Genomic DNA, 21,269 nt, shown 5'->3' on the forward strand with positions numbered 1-21,269 from the left:
CTTTAAAAAAAATTGAGGCACTTTTACTTTACTTGAGTATTTGCATTTTTTATACTTCTACTCCACTATATCTCGGACTCTGAGGCAAATTACTAGTTACTTTGCAGATTTATTACAAAACATACAGTTAAGCCCTATTTTATATTTTGGCTATTCGAAAATAGCCCATCTACAAGCTCACAACTCATTGTGGGCTTGTAGATCTGCTCTTTTTGAAAATGTGTGAACATTTTTGATAAATGTGAGTACTTAAAATGTTGTACTGATTTGATGCCAACACGTCATTTGTACTTTTACTCAAGTAACATTTTAAATGCAGGCCTTTTACTTGTAACAGTATTTCTACATTGTGTTATTGCTACTTTTACTTAAGTAAAAAATCTGAGTACTTCTTCCATCACTGCCTTCTAATAGAAAAAGTATGATAGATGATTGGGACTTTTGGCCCAAGAATTTACAGATTATTGTGAGGTATCCTGGTATTACTGAGGAATAAAAAAAGAAGGCTCATTCAGGGTCTTGAGTGGTGCTGATGTTTCTGGTCAGGTGTGCATCCTGTGAGCTTGTCTATCTCCCCCGTAGGGGTCTCCCCGGCCCTGATGAAATATGCAGGGCTTCTTATGTGTCTGGGTTTCAACCCTGCATGGGTCACCGCACCCTGGTCCGTATGGACACCTATAGCAACAAAGACAAATGTTTAATTTGAGCACAATGTAACTCCATAAATCATATAACATGCAGCACACAAAGCCAGCGTCTTAGCAGAATATTACTCACCACCATCAAGTGTCCGTTCTTGGCCTTGTATGCCATGGGTTCCTGGCCAGTGCTGAAGTCCACAGCGCTCTCTTTCCCCGCCTGAATTTCAATCTTGATGCTGAGAATTAATGCAAAAAACACATTTCAAGTCAATGTACTGTACCACTTTTAAAGGGTAAGACCACTTTGGTAGAGGTTTGGGTTGTGTATTTACCTTGCCATGATGTAACTCCAAAGGTGGACAAGAAATCAAAAATAATTGCTCCATTGATTAGAAATGGGTAATTCTAAATTTGCTCCTCATTGACTTACATTGTACGGTAAAACGGCTCTCAAAGTCACTCTTTTAGCACGTAAACGAACACGAACAAAGCTGATTCAGACAATATAGAACATCACCAAACCCACTACTGTTTTTTTTTTAAATAAAAATGTTAACTTCCTGCTGATTTTACTATTTGAAGATCCGGATCCGTGAATCCAGTCCGGGTTTTCTTCTTAATAAAAATAGCTAAATCAACAGGAAGTTAAAATTTTTATATAAACAAAAAACAGTACTGGGTGTGGTGATGTTCTATATTGTCTGAATCAACTTTGTTTCTGTTTGTTTATGTGCTAAAAGAGTGACTTTGAGATCTGTTTCACCGTACAATGTAAGTCAATGAGGAGCATATTTTGAATTATCAATTTCTAATCAATGGAGCAATTATTTTTTATTTATTGTCCACCTTTGGAGTTACATCATGGCAAGGTAAATACACAACCCAAACCTCTACCAAAGTGGTCTTGCCCTTTAAGCCATATTAAATACTTTGCTGTATGACAAATGGTTAAAATAGCTGATCAGCAAGCTCACAATGCGTTGCATAGCAACATGTTGTGAGCTTGTAGATCACATAGAAAAACATAGAAAAACATTTTTGAAAGAATTTGAAGGATTTTGAAACCAGGATTAATCAACTCAACTGAATGTTATTGTCACATTACAGTTTTTGCAGGTGCAGAAAAAGTGGGTGAAATTCTTTGTCATACAAGCTCTATCATTGCCCTTTCAAGAAAGGTGGAAAGATAGAGAAAGAAAGAAACAGAAAAGGAGATCAGATATAAGCATATTAGCAGTGTGAAATATGCATATGGTGCATAATATACAGTATACATAAGGTGCATGGTTAAAACAGCAGTGGGATAGGGCAGTAAAATAGCAGATATAATGACTGGTAATTATGTACATAAGGTGCATGGTTTAGTATACAGTCATATACTGTAGTTATATATATACAGTATATATCCAGGTGTAAACTGTTCAGAAATCTGGAGGTATAGCTTTGGATACGTCTGTGGCACTTGCCTGGACGTGACCGGAGTAGCGGCGTGAACAGCGGTTAATATGGTTAAATCTGATTATCTGGCATCCAATTTATAGACTCACCTGCCCTGAACCACTTTGATGGCATTCTGTTTGTTAGCAACTACACTGAGTTTGGTCAGAAACTCAAACAGATGGTCACACTGCATTACAAGGTCCCCCTGAAACAATCAAAAATACAATTGTTTTAAGTATTCCATAGTTATTACATTTTCATTGTAGAAAATGTTCTGATGCTGAGAACACATCTGGCTTCAAATATGTATTTCAACTGAAGGAAAACATTTGCAATTTCCTGCTGGCATTTTGTGCAACATCTTAGAATGGCACTGTTCTTATCAATGACAAACACATATGTTAGCTCTGGTATTTTTCCAAATGAAAACAGTGTTTTGTTTTGTTTTACCTAAAAGCATTACTGTAAGTATCATGTCATCATGTAAAAGTAGGGATATCATATTTCTCTATACCAAATTATTCACTTAAACTAGACTTTCTTTTCTCTCATTAAAATATCAATGCCACCCTGAAACTATATGTTATATTAGATACCTTCTGTTTAGGGTCTTCACATGTTATGTGAAATACAATGATGCCATCACTCAAGTTGCTCACTGAAACACCTGAAATGAGTGAAAAACAAATATTTACAAATAATATACATAAAACAAAATGCTTGGTACAACTGCACAGTAAAATCTTTAGCGTTGATTTAACTCAGAGGAGTGTACAAATGGAATCAAATGGACCCGTACAATTGTTTGAGTTTAATTAACGCAGGGATTTTACTGTGTGATAAATAACCTTTGTGTTTGATTGACCTTTGAGAGAGGTGTACAGGATTCTCTGTTTGACCTTGGCATCATCTATCACGTAAGCAGCAGTCTGAGTGAGGATGAGTTGTCGCGGGCGTGGTTTGAAACCATTCCTGTCATACTTTATCACTGGGACACTGTACTGCAGAAACACAGTTCAAGGCACAAAGATGTATTTGATGCAATGTTATTTTCGGTTGTTGCATTATCCGTGTAACCCATCGATAATGCAGCAGTGGTTCTCAAACCTTTTAATTTCAAGGACCCCCATAACTCTGAGGGTCCATTTGTTTCCATTTGTATCCCACTTTGAGAACCACTGGGATAATCTAAACACTCAAAGGTAAAATGTGAATCTCTGATCTACCTTGATACGCTCATTCCGAATAATCTGTAGGACTCTCGGGTCTATGTCTTGTTCACCTAAAAATATGGAATTCATTAAAATGAAGGACAAAAAAAACACAAAATAATAATATATAATTGTGTGTGTGTGTGTGTGTGTGTGTGTGTGTGTGTGTGTGTGTGTGTGTGTGTGTGTGTGTGTGTGTGTGTGTGTGTGTGTGTGTGTGTCTGTCTGTGTCTGTGTCTGTGTCTGTGTCTGTGTGTGTCTGTGTGTGCGTGTGTGTGTGCGGAATGATTCAATAAAAATGGAGCTGCGCATAAATATCTGCCAACACGTACTGATTCTAGTGTCCACAAATGGCTGAGCAATACTTGGTGGATAGCTTTCCTTTTTACCCTTGAAGACGGCACTTGTAATGCTCTTCAATTGAATCTGAAAGGATAAGTAATATATGAAATATAAAGGAAATCACATCTCAAAATGTTATAATGATCCTTGCAATAGGACAGGAATGTGTTTCTATTCTATCAGTGGTGGAATATCACAATACTGTAAAAGTACAACATTATTAGTATCAAAATATACGTACAGTATCAAAGTAAAATAGTAAAATTGCTGTTCTACAAGCTCAGAGCAAGTCGCATCACGACACATTGTGAGCCTGTAGTAAATGTACTTACTTACTTTCCACCACTGGTTTCTATAGTAATCACTAAGTGATCAACTAAGTGGTTCTACACAGTACAGTATTACCTGCGCTTTTCTCTGAGGTGTAATTCCTCTCACATACTGCCTCACCATGGTGCGAGTGTGGAGAGCACGCAGCAATGCTGAAGTCTAGGTGAGGAAATGAGAAATAATCCAAAATCAACAACACAATGAAAAGAATACATTTTTAATTTTAAGTGAACTGAAATTAATCTCATATCAATATCTGTACCTCTGTTAAAACAGGTGGGGCGCTTTGCCAGGTGGTTTTATCAAGAACCGTTTTTGGCAGATTGTCTTTCAGTCTGTTCAGGTAATTCTGTCTCACAAAGGCCAGATATTCAGAGTTGTCTGTCGGTTTTGCTTGTCCTCTGGTCATGTATCCTTTGATAAATCTGAAGTGATAGTTAAATAGTGTATTCAGGAAAAGCCATAGTGTGGCCTATTAGACAAGATCTGTGCAATATTGATATTTAACGTGTCCTCCTCTCAAAATCTCAAATGACTACCTGGTAAAAAATAAAGGTAGAATGAAATAATATTGACCCTTTGGGATTTTTAGATAGACTCTCATAGTTAAATGAACACTCTTTTCAGTGCACTTACTGCTTGATGACTTTGACAGCCCAGGCTCTCTTCTCTCTCTCCTTCCTAGCCTGGACTCCTCTCCAACAAGTCTCAATCTTAGTGGCTAAGGAATAGTGAATATTATCATAGAATACATGTCATTTTCCTGTACTAAAAAGTCACAGAAAAGATTTGCTCTTACTATAAATAATTTGCCATATGTAAGCAGTACAATAAATGTGAAGGATTTCGTCATTTACCAGCTTCTTTCTGTTTTCGGAATTCCCCTTTTGCCTTGTATCCTTTATACTTGGCCTGGAGCCGTGTCGCTGCAATTTCAGGATATGGTATTACAATCACAGTGAATATAATAAACTGAAAGATTATTTTTTTTGCAGTTGATTCGTACTCACCCAGCTCATGTTTACATCTGTCAAAAGCATCCTCTGTGGCAAAAAGTGTCCTAGCATGACGAATGAATATTTTGGTTCTATATCAAAAGTAAAAAGAGGATGGTTACAATCAGCATGCATTTGCAAGACGTTCTTACTGCAGTTTAGAGAAGAGCTTCTCTCACCGTCCCATTTTGTACTCGTTGTCCAAGTAGCCCAGATGCTGAACCAGGACCTCCACTCCGTCAGCCGGTACTCCTCTCCAATGTGGCCAGGTGGCGGGACAGAGTGGTTTATACCTATGACACCCGACAAAACACCCACAGATCAATGCCTATGACTAAATCAACTGGACAAAAACATCACGTCCACACCACATTCACACTAAATTTTCACTCTACCTCTGTAAGAAGGTCTCATATTTGCGCCGATAAGCGAAGCCAGCACGCCTGACTCTGAGATGCTCCATCAGGCCCAGATACTTCACTTGGTGCCTAATTAGTGTTTCATCTAACCGTCCTGAGGTGTGTTGAGAGAGAGAGAGAGAGAGAGAGAGAGAGAGAGAGTAAGAAAGATAGAAAGAAAAGCAGAAACAGAAACAGAAACAGAAACAGAAACAGAAACAGAAAGTGATAGAGAAACATATCAGTTTAAAGTGCCTCCAACCTGCAGCTATGGTTTAACATCCCAGCCCCCATGCTGCAGTACCTGGCTGCTTGGACTCGTTGGACTTTAGACAGCGGACGTACCAGGCCTCCTTAGCCATCAGGATCTCTGTCAGCTTCAGCAGACTGCTCTTAAACTGGGTTGCCACCTGCAAACACAGACTGGGGGTTAAATCCCTAAAAGTATCAAATCCACACAATTTACACAAGACTGACTGTGACACTGTAACTGTAAAAGTAATGACAAAGAAAACTGTGATGCTGTCAAAGTTATCATATACACAGTAAAATCCTTAGCGTTCATTTATCCATGTGTAACTTTGAGAGTATACAAACGTAACCAAATTGACCCATTAAGTGACATTTGTACACTTGGCTTTTACGGTGTATGGTTTACAATTCTGTGTGGCATTGTTGCTGTCTTATAACACTCAGTGTTTATGAGGATGCAGTTGCTGCGTGAGTGCTCACTGTTTCTGGTCTCCTCCTGCTCTCTGCATCCATGGTAGAGAAGCATTCTCTCACTATGGCATTCTTAGATTGACACATTAGCTACAGAAAGGTGGGTTAACACACAGAGAGGTTATCAGATATCTCTACATACAGGCATTCGGACAATGCTGGCAAAGCCACAAATTAAAACACACACGCACACGCACACGCGCGCGAGCGCACACAGGCATACAAACAAATTATATTAAGTTGATACTCAAGGGTCATTTGCCAAATTTACTGCATTCCCCTCCTGTATTATTTACACTAAGTCTACAAGATGGTTAATAATTAAGGAACCAATTGAAAGGAATACGCTCTCGACTTCCATTCTTCACAGTAGTAGACAGATGTGAGGACTTACTTCTTTTATGTTTCTATACAACAGATCATTGTTTTTGTCCAGGAAACCTAGAGGGACGGTTTGAACAAAAACAAGATAGATTTAGGACATGAGTAGCTATGTTGTCAGTGAAACATTATAAAGCCATGTTGATGTTTAACCGCTTTGAACCTGGCATCCCCTATTTTGGGCATTTCGTTATAGGCCAAAAGTTTCAAAGCATTTCCAAAAATGTCCAACCTTTCCAAGAAAATGATTTTCAACAATAGCGAAAAGAGCAGATGTACAAGGTCACAGTGACATGTTGTGAGCTTGTAGACCGGCTATATACACTATTAGAAATAGGGTTAAGAACCAAGCAACAGGGCCTGAGATTGAGGTTTCTTTTACCCACAACGCAGTAGGTGACCTCCCCAGCGTAATGCAGGAGGCGGAAGTCTCCCCTCTCCAGAGTCTTACGTGTCATCTTGTCAGCCAGCTTGTGCCTGCAGTCAATGGGGTAGAGAGAGAGCATGGAGGGATGAAGAGTGAGAAGCATTAAGGACTGAGTTCCTACTGTGTCAGCTCACTGTGGGTGAGACAAGCCATCAGTCAGCAGAATGATTACAGATTTGGACCTGAGAGCTCAGAGGATCTCAAGTTTTGAATTACGTGGTTGTGCTGAGATGGGCATTGTATTTAACTAATGTAATTGGTAGATGGCCAAATGTACAACGCAGGGGCAACACACATTTTCTAAATTATATGGTATGAACTAGTATAATATGTATGTCCATAATTAGCTTTTTGGCTTCTCAGCTAATAGACCTTTCTGATGGATCTCTGGTGGATAGAGCATGTCTTTTTTTAATTGTATAGTTTAAAGTAGAATATACTCACGTGACAAAGTGAGGGTGACTGCCCATCTTCTCCTCCAGTCTGTCCAGAAAGGTGAGGTCTGATGCATTTCCTGGCCTGAGACACTCCTCATCCTACAGTATAGGCCTAATAATTACCAACACTGAACAATTTGTGAATAATAAATAATAAAAACAGACACATGGATTTTCCTGAAACTTGGTGGGAATGATAAGTAGGCTGCCTCAAAGTTATCATCACCATTGCCATATAGTACAAAAGTACAATTTATTCAATTTTGATAGCGTTAAACATTTTGCAGATGCTTGTCTCATAAGGTTTTGAAAAGGCTTGCACCTCCTCCACTGAGCCAGTTCATAGGGTGAAGGGAAAGTGGTGGCAGAGCATCAATGGCAACTACCAGAGGGGACTGTATTGTACCATACAGACGTAGTGTGTTCGGTAAAACTGTCTTCTCTGTTAGAAACCGAATTAAGAGAGACCACCAATTATTTTAATTTCAAATTCAACCTTAAGAGACGGCTTAAAGCAAACCAAACTTGTAATCCCACACCTATAATTAGAATGGCCTAGCCATGGTGTTCGTCAGGGGTTGGCCAGCACACAAGCACTCCAACTGCCTCCAAACTTGGCACAACATATCGGTCAGTGGTCTGGTTATTGGCTAGGCTTCTTTCCCCACCTTTAATGTATCATGGGTAATTAGCAGCTCTATTTGTCACTGGTGTCATCTTTCATATTTTACTGTTATTATTCCTCCTGTACTATGTTTATTTGTCTCGTATCGTATTGGTAGTTATAAATCCACTTTTAACAGCCTGCTCAGGGACTAGTACTACAGATGAAAATAGCTTTTGACTTTTAACTCTGGCTCTGAAATGGATATGAAAACTGAAATGTTGATTAATGTGCACTGTCCCTGGTAAATACATAAATGAATAAAATAAATAAATAAATAAAAAAGAGAACTTTTGGGTCAAAAGATCAAAGGTCAAGGTCACACTCAAGGACAAGGTAAATCGGATGGGTGGATTTTTATGAACCTTGGTGTAAATGATCAGTTGACTTTCCTGAAGAGATAGAGTATGTTGGTTGAAAATGACATGTCATGATTCCATTAAAGGTCACGGTCAAAATCGAGACTGGATCGGTGGATTTTCATGAAATCATTGTGGGTGGGTATTATCAGTAGGCTCTGCTTGAAGCAATTATTACATTCTGTGGCAAAAGTATCAAAGGTCTTAGAATTTGCACACCCATCATTGCTTTCACACAAATGATGTATTCAGCATTTGAACTATTGTACTGGATGAAAGTCTTAGTTTAATTTCCTCAGTACACACCAATATTGAAATGATGCCTCTGTGCTTCTCTTCAACAAGGTCACAGATGATCTTGTTGTTGAAGAACTGCACTGGCTCCCACTGGAGGATAGCAAAGCACATGGCAGAATGAAGCAGTTAAGGAATGATGCACACAACCAATGGCTAATTATCAGTTCCTCAGTTGTTAATTTTACCTCAATATCCTCAGCCTCATACTCCTCTTGCTCAGCCTTGAGTGTCAGCTGGATGAAGAGCTGCTGCAGCTTCTCATTACAGTAATTTATACAGAACTGCTCAAAGCTGAATGGAAACAAGTAATGACAAATAGGCAAATTTCAGTGCAGTTAGTCAAGTAGAACAGAATAGTGAGCATTAAATAAAAAGAGTTTAAAGACTAAACAAGTTCTATGAATTCTTCCTGAATGCCAGATGCAGTGCTTAATACTGGGTGATATATTCATCTCACGTGCACGAGACGGATGTCACCAAGTGTTAAGCACTGCGGTGTCAAGCATATCACCTCAGTAAGTCAGGAATAAAGCAATATAACTAACACATTTACTAACAGGGTAAATGAAGAATCTTGATAAAGGCTGTGCAGGTCGGATTTCGCCCCGGGGTGGACATAACCTACCTGTTTACGTAGAAAACCTCAAAGCCATATATGTCAAGAAGCCCTATAACAGTTTTCTTTGAGGGGTCCTAACAGAAGATGACACCAAAAGACTCAATCAATGGTCATATGGAGGCAGGCAATACATGCTTATATTCATTGATCTATTTACAGTTACAGTAAAGTTACTGTAATTTAAACTTCATACAAAAGAAAAACATGTGTGACAATGGCAACACTTTTCTCTGTTGAAATTACATCATTTTTGTTCAGAGAATCAGTTGGAGTGAGTCAAAGTATATATTAGCCTTCTCCTAACCTTATTCTCCAGGGATTCATTGATCCTATTGACTAGCCAGGTGAAGGTCCGTCCATAAATGGCTTTGGCCAGGGCATCCCTGGCATAGATGGCATGGTCTATTGTGAAGGGGGTGAGGACCTTTACAGTTCAAAGAGACAACGGATGTGTTTTAAATGATGAGTGACACTGAATGTCTGCTGAACCCTTTTAAACAAAGTTAGTCCATGATAGTTTTTAATGCAGCTACGACTGATACAACCAGCTTTAGCCAAATTACCGAGACTGTCACCTGATCTATTTTGGCTTCAATCTTCCTGTACGTTAGTCCCTCTTGGAGCATTTGTGGATTAACTCCTAGTAGCTATAGAGAAAAATGACACAAGATGTTCTTAAAAGAACACTGAACAATATTTTGTAATGATGAGAAATGACTGGACTTTATACTGTAGGCTTACTGTTGAGACCCAACCCAGCTCTGCATTGTTGTCCAAGGTGGCATAGCCTTTGCTATCACACTCAAATTGAACATTCCCTAAGTGGAGAACACTTGCAGCGATGCCAAAGAGGTGCTGCATAGAAATAAGTATTAGTAAACCGTTTCATAAAAAGTGGGAAAAGTGATCCATTGAAAACACACAACGGCATCTAGTATTCAACTTACGTTAATGTTACTCTCATCAAAGTCAATGACCTGCAGTGCATTTTTGACCGTCTTCCAGTCATTTTTGTCGTTGATGGAAGCCACAGTGGCACACTCCCCCTGTCAGAAAGAAAAGCATGCATAGTAACCGATGAAACTGAGTCCATAGCAGTGTTAAGAAGAGAGAGAACATACTGTAATACAAAAGAATATTTTACTCCTATTTAACTTCACTACACTGGTTGCATGTCTACTTTAGGATTGATTTAAAAGGCACTTTGCACTTCATGGCCTCGCTCCTAATTACATTTGTGAGTTATGAGCCTGTGTGCTGCAGCCTGAGGTCCTCAAGTAACTTGTCAGGGCTCTGGAATGACCTGCTTGAGGAGCTAAATCTTCTTTTAAGTCACTTCTTAAAAAAAAAAAAAAAAAAGGCATTTTCATAGATTGACATTTGTTGTCATTTTATTGTTTGACCCTCTTAATGTTTTATTTCTTTTTTTCTGCTTTAAAAAAAATAAATAAGAGTAGCCAATTATGTTTTACCAACTTTTGCTCTCCAATTTAGTCGTTATGCCAATTAATTCCTCCCACACACATTTCTGTGTTGTCACTGCTGTTGTATCCTACTGACTCACCTGCCCGTGAGGAGCCGCCATTGGGAGGACGTATTTATTGGTTTCTGTTTTTATACTTGTGTTATTGCTTGGCTTTGTTGAAAATAATTTAGATGTTGACATTTTATTGCTGATGGGCAAGGCAATGGGACAGTGCCCTCAATACCCTCATACCTGACTAACTACTTCTCCAAAGTGAGTGACACCCACGGCCACAACACTAGAGGGAGCAACCATGATCTGGTACTATCCAATTTTAGGGGGAAATTCTCATTCTACTACTCTGCCACCAAAATGTGGAATGCCCTGACACCATCCATTAAAAGATGTAAATCCCTGGCTTCTTTCCAAAATTGGCCTGAAAAAAACATCTATCATGCAATTTCCATAGAAAGGATGTGTCATTCACTGCCACAGTTTGTCCTTTTTGTCCTTTGTACATGTTGTACAATGTTTTGTATTTGTTGATGACATGTATTATTGTGTTAATTTTCCCCAGGACTTTTTTGTGTTATCCTTTTAGCCTTAATGTCTGACTGTACCTTGTGCTGTTTACATTTCTGACTAATAAAGTCTTTCATCAATCAATCAAAAACTATCTAAAAATAATGTACAGTATAAATTAGGTGTGTGTAATTGATAGGAAAAAATATGTTTTGGGGGTGAACTACCCCTTTAATAGATATATTATTATGATTATTATGATTATTATGATGATTATTATGATTATTAAAGAGTTTAGTTGCACACACTTGTGTTAGGTAGTTGTAATGCTGGCAGTCTCTCTCCAGGCCCAGCTGGTGAAGCAAGTCATCCGTTCCTCCTTCCACCAGCTGGTAGAATATGTGGAAGTTCCTTTCTCCATGATTCTGATGCACCACCCTGGACTTCTCCAGCAGGTAGTTCAGGATATGACCGCCTACCGCATCCCCCTGTGAGTAGCAGCATAACTCAAAAGCTTCATTTGACTAACTAGCCTATCTTTGTCGTATGACCGGGTCACTCTTTCCGGCAATAAAGTATAAGTTTGTCTTAATGTGAAACAAAAACTACAACCAAGCAACAGGACTACAAACTACTCTTGACCCTTACCTGGCTGTCAAACTGAATGTCCATATACTTCCCAAACCGACTTGAGTTGTCATTCTTCAGTGTTTTGGCATTGCCAAAAGCCTGAAGGGAGACACAAGTATGTATATGAGGCAGAGTGGTAAGTATACAGTATGGCATGCTGCCTAGTGCTTAGATGAATGAGAAGTAAAGGCAACAATCAGACCTCTAAGACAGGGTTGGACATTAGCATTCTGTCCCTGACTGTATGGAGCAGAGCGGTACTGGGACAGCTGACGGCATAGAATTGTAGAATCTTCTTGGAGGCCTCTGTCTTCCCTGCCCCGCTCTCACCCGAGATGAGGATGAAGTGATCGTTGAACTCTGTGAGCATGGTGTGGTAGGCGTTGTCTGCGAGGGCGTAGCTGTAGCAAAACAAATCAAACCAAACTCAATGATTCACAGGACAGCCTAGAGAACATGAGTTATTATGATGACCCACACGGAAATATACGTACTGCATTTAACATGCACTGTGTGGTGTGTACACACTCACATATGTGGTGGAAGCTCAAAGAAGTTGACACCCATGTAGAGATCCATCTGTTTCGGATTGTAGATATCCAGCTCTTTGTAGGGGTTGACAGACACCAGCAGAGTTCCGATATAGGTCTATCAATACAGTAAAAGAGAGTTTTTAAAAGAGGTTGAACATATGATGCACACGCATTGTTCGATAACAGTGTACTTCATTGTACGCTTGCCAAAAATAATGATTTTCAGTTGATATATGTCATTTTTTTCCAGTAGAAAATCATTCATTTTCGGCAAACAGGTTCTACAACCATGTATGAATTGGAAAATAGTAATTTCCCAGACGCACATAGATGAGGTCTCCACTGAAGCGTTTCTTCAGGTTGTTGAAGAAGGACGTTTCTGTAGTCTCATCTAGGAGGACAAAGTCTTGGAGGCCCACTCGGTCCCTGGCAATAAGGGCCCCTTCCATATCCAGCTGACCCTGGGCAACAAGTGACACAAAGATGTTAAAAAGGTAACTACAAGGTCTAAGAGCCACCAAAGTAACCAGGAATTAACCACTTTATCCCTTTATTCTTAGTAAAAACGGACCTGAGTTACAACAGTTTTTCCGGTCCTACACCAAATCTCTTCTACAAGCTCACAACACAGACGTTGTGAGCTTGTAGATATGCTGTTTTTGGAATGTTCTGCCGGGATAGGCATGCTGGGGTTCAAGTGGTTAAAAAGGCTTTATGCTGAATTCCTGAATTAGAGAATCATGTATATACGTATATTCCTATAATGATCTTTTTTCTGGATTACAGATTATAAACAGTTTAGGCTGATGAATATAATTGAATTCCTCATTCCTTCCTTCAAAATTCTGATTTTGATTGGCTTCATAACAATGATATTAAAAATTCTCAGACATGTATTTTGATAAATGTGTCTGGATGAGTGAATGGGTGGCACCATAGGGGAGAACTCGGTTGAGAAAGCAGCAGAAAAAGCGCAAACATGGTCCCTGTTATTTCTATTGAATAAGGGGTCTAGAGGTCTTATGTGGCTTTGAGGCAAAGCCTGTGATTGTGCAGACGAGCAGACAGAAGCTAATGATCGCCACAGAGCACATGGGGATGTTGGCGAGCAGCCCACACGGTTCAGAGCTGACACACTGACCAACACACCACACTGTGCGAGTTGGAATAGCGGGAGAAAACAGCGGCACATTTAAGAGGCATATATAGTGGGGAAAATTCCACCAGTCTCTTTTGCATTCTCAACATCAACACTTGGACCAAAGGTTTTCACTGCTTTTGTTGGTTTTGTGTCCCCTCTCTCTCTCTCTCTCTCTCTCTCTCTCTCTCTCTCTCCCTCTCTCTCTCTCTCTCTCTCTCTCTCTTCCCCCCTTTTGGAAGCAGAAGTCCTTTGATTCTCAACTCTCTCTGTAAAAACATTAAAAAAGATAATCCATTGGATCTAATTGACACAAAGCCCTTAGCACCCCACCCCTCCTTAGCCCCCTCCCTCCCCATAGCCCTCATTTCTTCTGAGAAAGGCCAAGTGTTTTTGTCCTGTAAATACCACGGAGCAGAGACAAAAAAGACGTTTTTAAAATGCAGTCTACAATCCATTACACATATTCCCCCTGCATATCCATTCAGTAATTATTCATTAGAAAACATTTAACGTCACAGTGAATTTCACACTGGGCAGTCGAAATACAATGGAGGAGATTTGGCCTATTTTGGGGTGAGGAGGAGGCGGTGGTTGGTTGTACAGAGGAAGGGTGAGGGCAAAGGAGGGGAGGAAGAGGGGGGCAGTATTTGTCTGATCTGAGAACCTCTGAAACAGGGCCGTCTTGAGACAACGGGACAGACTAAATAGTGCAGTAACGGTCTATGCCCCGCTGCTTGCTGTGACACTCATTTAGAGTGCCCTGAGGGCGAACAATAGGGGCTTGTTCTAAGCAATCCTGTGCTGTAATTTGGACTTCATTACTTTGCTCACACAGGGCCCCATGGAAGGACAGGGGAGGTTAGTCGGATGAGAGTTTTTTTCCCCACCTGTCAGCCTCCTACCCCCAATGCTCTCACCCCTCTCCCTAACAATGCCCCTCACCCCGTGTCCCCACCAATAACCCTCACCCGACCCCCTTCCCATAGCCCCACCCTCCCACCCCCCACCCCGCTTTAAGCCAATGAGACAGGTGAACAATATCATTGAAGGGACCCTATTTGAGACGTCAGAATCAATCTGGCAATGTGATGGTAGTGGTGATGGTTTGGGGTATCTGTGACACCCCCTTTCTTCATGGGAACAAACTTCTCTCGAGGCAGTGCGAGCAGACAATATGCAGGGACAGTTTGACTTAGGGATCTGCCATACAGTATTACAAGTAATACTAATGTTTTTGGTTTTGATATAGTTAATGCTGTTTTCTTTCCCTTCACATGAGTGAAGCAGGTATTTTTGGTAAAGTTAAGTGAAGCATGCAATGGTAATGTTAATGTCACTGTGTTGGCCTGGCAGAGAAACTATACTACATGCCATAGCTACTGGGAGCAAGCAATGACAACAAAGCTGACTCTAAAAATAACTTTCCAATTATATGTCTCAAACTAGGCTTTAATAAAAAAAAATTATCCAAGTACGTTGTATTATAGTGTTAATTGAACACTTAAAAAGTCAAATCACATGGACAGCAGACATGATTACGCAATGTACCCAAATAATCCATTGTCAGATCAGGTGAATTGCCTTTGTTAGCTCAGAGCACAACCGATTGTATTTTAATTAAGAGATGGTCCCTCGTCTTGATCTAGAGTGTCAGTGTTGCTTGAGGCTGGGTGACCTCATCTCTGTGAGGGAGGAAGACAGCAGGGGAAGGGGAAGGGAGGGGAAGCTGCAGGAGACACACATGGAAGTGAGCTGACACTCAACTCCACAGCAGCAGACATAAGCCCGTAAGAGGAAAGTTTATCTCTAGGGTTATGTCTTACACTTTGACCCCATGTTGGCAATATCACTTGGTCCTTACATAATTTTACATCCTGGCTTCCAACTCAATCATAAGTACATAGGTTCTACTGACTGGGCTTCAATGCCACCCACAGAAATCCACACTCAATCATCCCTCCAGCAAGGTATAACTTAATATTCTTGTCACTGTGCAATGCACTGTTTTACAGCGTTGTGATATCCCAAGATAGCCAAACAATGTTCACCTAGAGAGCACATAATAGTTTCCAACTTATGATGAATTAATTAAAATCAGAATCATACCTGCATGTTGAAAGCTGTGTCGGTAGGTCCTCAGGATATAGACTCAAGCAGAATTCAAACTAGAAAAGTCCTTGAAAAGTCATAGACTACGCCATCCTCCCATGTCAGCATCCACAGAGACAATCTCTGTACCTGTAAATTCCACTTTTTGTAAAAAAAATAATACGAAAACAAATATTTAGTGCCTTCTTCCCTGTGTAGCCATAGTCACTGTTGCTCATTCATTCACACTGCATGGCACTGATGCTGCTGTGTGGAGGCCTGTAGTCTCTCTTCCACACCATCCTGACCCTGACTCAGGGCACTGTGGGCCAGGTGCTTAATCATTCATGCTGTGGGGGGTGGAGGGACAGGGAGATCTTATTCAGTGCTTACCTGGATATCTACTGCTCTCTTGAGTGTAACATAAAGATGCAGAAACAAGATCCAATGGAGACCAGCTCAACCATGCATCTTGGCTTCTATTGCCCCGTTCTCCGTGTCTCTCCATGGTTCTGCCTAACATTACGTCACAAGTCCCCAACTCTCCCTTTTGAAATGGTCTAGATCTGGTTACTGATCTTTGATTAGATTGGTTCATTACAGGCTGATCACGAACTCTTACTCAGCAAAACGGTGTCAGGTCAACACCATTATTTCATAAGGTGCTGTGATCTGCAAATGCTCTGTGTCACTATAAAAGGCAGTTGGACTGATGCCAAGCAAATGATATGGCTCAGAAGGAAAGGTTGATCAGAGCAGTGATTAAGAACTCAGTTCTGCACAATTGCCATAAAATACAATGATGCCAGTTTACAATGTCTAGGATATCTGTTGGTTTCTGATTCGGATCGTGGGTTAAATGAAGTAGAAATGTATATACATACAGGCATAGTAGAGTATGGTACTTTACATATGGTTCTGTTGTTTTCATCTTAAAAACAAATCATAATTTATTTGTGTAAATAAGCAATCAGTTTCGCTTCGTGAAACTGATCAGGGTTGTATTTTCTGGCTGTTTGAATCCAAAGAAAACCAAACTGTGTGATTATATTAATTACATCTTCTAACACAAATTTATTACATGGATTATCTTGAATGATACTCTTAAGGTAACTGTGGGTCCAGATCATTAGGACTTGCGGTGCGGGAGGAGTAAATGGTTTACGTCTGTAACCTGGTAACCTACAGCAGCAAACACACACTGGTGTCTATTTTCTGTGGCCTGATGACCTAAATTGAGAGTAAGATCATGTTTCTCTCAATTTAGGGTAGTAAGGAATGTTTTCAGTAAGATGGACATAATGGATGCTCAGTTCAGTGTTCAAACCATTTGAATTATTCACTCTCTACTCTCCAGAAAAGTTGTCAAGGTTACCTCTGCCCTGACCCCGCCTCTTCCTTTACCCAGTAGCCCAGCAATGCTTGTCCAATCTTAACAAGCTTTGTGCTACCCACTGGGCTCTGATTCAGCACGAGACCCGGCAAATCCAATTACACAGGAGTCAGAGAGGTTGATTTTCCCATTATAGATTCCATGCTGAGAATGAGAGCTGATGTGATAACACTCACATCACACCATTACTGCCCAGTTTCTCTTGTATTTTCCTTCTCGTTTCCCGTTCTCTGCCGTCTTCTGTCTATTTCTCATTCTCTCTCTCTCTCTCTCTTGATTCTCTCTTCATATATCGATTCCCATTTTCCCCAATTATTCTTTCTTTTTCCCCTGTTCATTTCTTCGGCTTTCTCCTTCTTTCATTGTCCATTATTCTAATTTTTCAGGGCAGCGTAACAAAGGCTGGGCCTCCATCACATCAGTTACATCTATTAAAGTGGGTCAGTAGTAAGATTACTTCACGCTACACATTGGATGCCTTTTTTTACTTCCACATTATTTCTCTTTCTCAACAAACAAAGAAGATATGCATGACATTCAGTTGTCTTTAATTGTGATTTCTTATTAACGTATTGACGTAAGGCTCTCCTTGTGATTATGAATATATCTGTTTTAAGAAATATATGATGTCAGATTTACACATTTCAATTCTTTCGACAATCGGCTCTGTGCATAATTGTAGTCTCAGTTTTCATACGGTGGCTTACCTGTTTCCTGTTCCAGTTCATTTTCCCATAGCTTGGTTTTATTGGCTCAGCAGCAGGTTTGAACTGGAAACACACATGACACCTTCACATGTGTTTCCAGTTCAAATCTGCTGCTGAGCCAATCAAACGAAGCTATGGGAAAATGAACTGGAATAGTAAACAGGTATTGCCACCTTCTGAAATCTGGGACTACAGTTATGCACAGAGACTATTTTCTTTTCAATCTTGTGAGTGCCAATATCCATGTACACAATTGGAATAAAATGCATGTGGGTAACACAGCAAAATTCATTAAAAAATAGTGAAACTGAGTGCACAGAAATTGAAACAACTTGACTTGGGGATGTCTGAGTGGTGTCCTTCTGGGGAACTCAGTGCCTGCTGTGCCACATGAAAAGGTCAGTGGAAGATGGTTGTCTCTTGGATGGTGGCGCGCTTGCACTGACTGTGAAAGAGGGGAACTTTTGTCTCATGTTGACCCTTTTGGTCAGTTAAAAGGTTCCTAAAGAACAGAGGCTATATGGTCTTGACCTATAGGTCACTCAAAGTTCAACACCACACTGACCTCTTCAAATATTTTAAGATCAGGTTTTCTGTGATCCTTCAGAACAATAGTATTGTTGCGAACAATTATCCTTCAGATATACAGTAAAGTCTGGCCGTCCCTCTGAGTACTGTCATCTGCAAAGTTAACGAGAAGACTATGAAATCTGCAAGAGATTTTCTGCTTGATCAACAAAATCGGCTATTTGTTTGATTGATTGAATACTTTAGTTCTGTTAAAAGTACAGAGGTACAGTTATACAATAATGCTAAAAGGATAACACAAAAAGCCCTGAAGGCTTGTTTCCATTGTGGTCCTGTGTATTCAATTAATCAAGACATAATGAAGACTTACAATACTATACAAGAGATTATCAATACTAGGAGCAGTAAGAGATTATCAATACTAGGAGCAGTAAAAGTATATTTACAGAAAAAGAGTGGGGAGTAATTTCTTTTGGCAAGCTAAAAGACTAGGTCCAGTTGCAAATTGCAGACAGGTGCTCTTTTATGGCGGGTTTGAAGGACGGTAGGGAGTCGCACTTTTTGATGGCTGTTGGTAGGGCATTCCACATTTCGGAGACATAATAGCATAATAGCATAATAGTAATAGTCAGTCAATAGAAATTCCCTGGAGCTCAGCCACTGTCTGTCTGTCTGTCTGTCTGTCTGTCTGTCTGTCTGTCTGTCTGTCTGTCTGTCTGTCTGTCTGTCTGTCTGTCTGTCGATTGATTGATTGATTGATTGATTGATTGATTGATTGATTGATTGATTGATTGATTGGTAGATTGATTGATTGATTGATTGAATATTTTATCGACGTGTATACAACGATTACATGGGTGTGAAAACAATTTACAGTTTGTTTTTTTAAACAATATATTTATTGGCATTTTCAATTATATAACATACATAACAATATGGCTCTTGTATTAAATGTCTATAAATAATCAAACAAAAACAGAGCAAAAAGACATCACATAGAAATCATACACATACATAATAACAACATGACAACCAAAAACAGAAAAATACATTACAAAAACATCAGAAAAAAAACTAATATAAAAAACAAAAAAAACAAAAAAACGGATATGGTCATGATTTTTCTTCCCACAGTACGAAGTAGCAGAACCATCTATTTACACAGGTCCCAAAGGATTACCTTCCATAAACTGTATGAAACTGTCCCCAAATTTCTTGAAAGATGGCAGATTTCTTTTTAATGGCAAAGGTGAGCTTCTCAAGTGCAAGACAATTTGATAATTCTCTATACCATTGTCTGATGTCTGGTTTATCTGGGTTTTTCCAAAAGAGTGCAATTGTATGTTTAGCCTGGAGAAGAGAGTATATAATCATACTCTTTTTTTTACTGTTAATTTTGAGATTATCAGGAAATATGCCCAGAATGCACAGCTGTGGGCAGATAGGAATATTTTCTGAGACTATCTGGGATAATATACCAAGTACCTCTTTCCAAAACTTCATGATCTCTGGGCATTGCAGCAAAATAATGTACCCTTTTCCACATTGCACTTTACACATTCGTCTGGTGTATTAGGATCAAAATGATGAAGTAGAGAAGGACTAATATACGTTCGCATCAGCCATTTGTACTGTAATAACTTGTATCTGGTATTGATTGTCTGCGTTTGAGCTTTATAGCAAACCCTCTGCCAATCTTCAACGCTTATTTCTACATTTAAATCACTGCACCAGGCCAATCTTCTACCCTCCGAGGATTCCCCAGACATCCTAACAAACGCATTATAAATCAAAGATACTTGACCATGACCACCAGAATAATCTACTATAATTTTTTCCAAAACTGATAGAGATGGCAGTTGAGTTGAGTTATTTTGGGTTTTTAAGATAAAACTTAAAACAATGATTTAATGGGATATTATATTTCCTGCAAAGTCCTCCAAAAGACAGAAGCACATCAACTTCATACATATCTGAGATCTTGGCAACACCCTTGTTGTCTCCGCCAGGCCGAAAGGCATGGCGAGAGAGTATGTTTTCCACCCCGTCCGTCCGTCCGTGTGTGTGTGTGTCCGTCCGTGTGTGTGTCCGTCCGTCTGTGAGCAGCTAATCTCCGGCACCGTTGGCTTGATCACAGCGCCACTGTGCAAACACACTCCCTGGATGCCAATTCAGAACCTTTGCCCCAAATTTTTCTCATGGGCCTTTTATAGCGCCACCAGGAGGCCGATTTGTGCAAAACATATTTTTTGACAGTACTCCTACAGATTTTGTCCAAAAATCCCGCAAATCGGTACACAGTATCTCTATAGTCATTAAACGAAACGGGTCTTTCACATTTTTTGTATTCCATCCTGATTGGCTAAAAATGTCTTCCAAAATTTTGCACGCACATTCCCATTAGGCCGAGGAAGAACTACCATTTGAAATTTTTCAAATCAGCCTCATGGTGGCGCTATAACAGGCCGATTCGTGTTTTTACCTATAATTGCACCGATCTGTGTAAAACTTTGTATGCACACTCCCTAGAGGTCAAGGAAAAACCTTTGCCCTGCATTTTTCACATCTGCCTTTTATAGCGCCACCAGGAGGCCAACTTATGTAAAACAAATTTTTTTATACTACTCCTTCCAATTTTATCCAAATTTCACACAAATCGGTACACATGATCTCTATAGTCATGTGATCACGACGGATGTGTTTGATTTTTCATATTCCATACTGATTGGCTAAGATTGACATGTAAAGTTTGCATTATTGGCTTGTTTTGAACAAAATTCCGCAAATCATGAACGCAGCGTCCGATTGCACTCAAACTTTGCACGCACGTTCACACTATGTTGAGGAACAAATGCCACCCTTTTAACATTGGCCTGTTATAGCGCCACCAACAGGTCTAATTTAGCGAAACACATGTTTTTAAAGAGGTGGTGCCATGTTTTTGCACTTTTTCTGTTTTTCATGTGTCTATGAGGTTGATAGAACTTCATAAAGCCCC

At 39.8% G+C, this 21,269-nt stretch overlaps 1 protein-coding gene across 1 annotated transcript; it reads right to left on the reverse strand.

Moving 5' to 3' along the window:
* Nucleotides 1-540: 540 nt before the first annotated feature.
* Nucleotides 541-12,882, reverse strand: myo1ha (myosin IHa). The gene is made up of 31 exons (XM_080434399.1): nucleotides 12,741-12,882; nucleotides 12,414-12,529; nucleotides 12,084-12,282; nucleotides 11,900-11,980; nucleotides 11,560-11,739; nucleotides 10,212-10,310; nucleotides 10,006-10,119; nucleotides 9,840-9,911; nucleotides 9,569-9,688; nucleotides 9,271-9,338; nucleotides 8,831-8,936; nucleotides 8,655-8,735; nucleotides 7,333-7,424; nucleotides 6,844-6,938; nucleotides 6,475-6,521; nucleotides 6,090-6,170; nucleotides 5,662-5,767; nucleotides 5,355-5,472; nucleotides 5,139-5,252; nucleotides 4,975-5,051; nucleotides 4,822-4,890; nucleotides 4,601-4,685; nucleotides 4,227-4,389; nucleotides 4,040-4,123; nucleotides 3,625-3,718; nucleotides 3,308-3,363; nucleotides 2,947-3,082; nucleotides 2,678-2,748; nucleotides 2,189-2,286; nucleotides 778-877; nucleotides 541-675 (listed from the first exon to the last, which is right to left on the reverse strand). The coding sequence occupies exons 1-31, from the start codon at nucleotides 12,861-12,863 to the stop codon at nucleotides 649-651; spliced, it is 3,072 nt and encodes a 1,023-aa protein (XP_080290525.1). The 5' UTR covers nucleotides 12,864-12,882; the 3' UTR covers nucleotides 541-648.
* Nucleotides 12,883-21,269: the final 8,387 nt, after the last annotated feature.

This window comes from Gymnoscopelus braueri, assembly GCF_963280865.1.
Source record: "Gymnoscopelus braueri genome assembly, chromosome: 7".
In the NCBI taxonomy this organism is placed as follows: Eukaryota; Metazoa; Chordata; class Actinopteri; order Myctophiformes; family Myctophidae; genus Gymnoscopelus; species Gymnoscopelus braueri.

Coding starts and splice junctions, on each gene's coding strand:
- myo1ha (XM_080434399.1), bottom strand. CDS start 12,863: ATGGAAGGGGCCCTTATTGCCAGGGACCGAGTGGGCCTCCAAGACTTT. Junction 10,120..10,211: donor TTGATGAGAGTAACATTAAC/GTAAGTTGAATA, acceptor ATTTCTATGCAG/CACCTCTTTGGCATCGCTGC. Junction 9,689..9,839: donor TTGAAGCCAAAATAGATCAG/GTGACAGTCTCG, acceptor TGAACTGTAAAG/GTCCTCACCCCCTTCACAAT.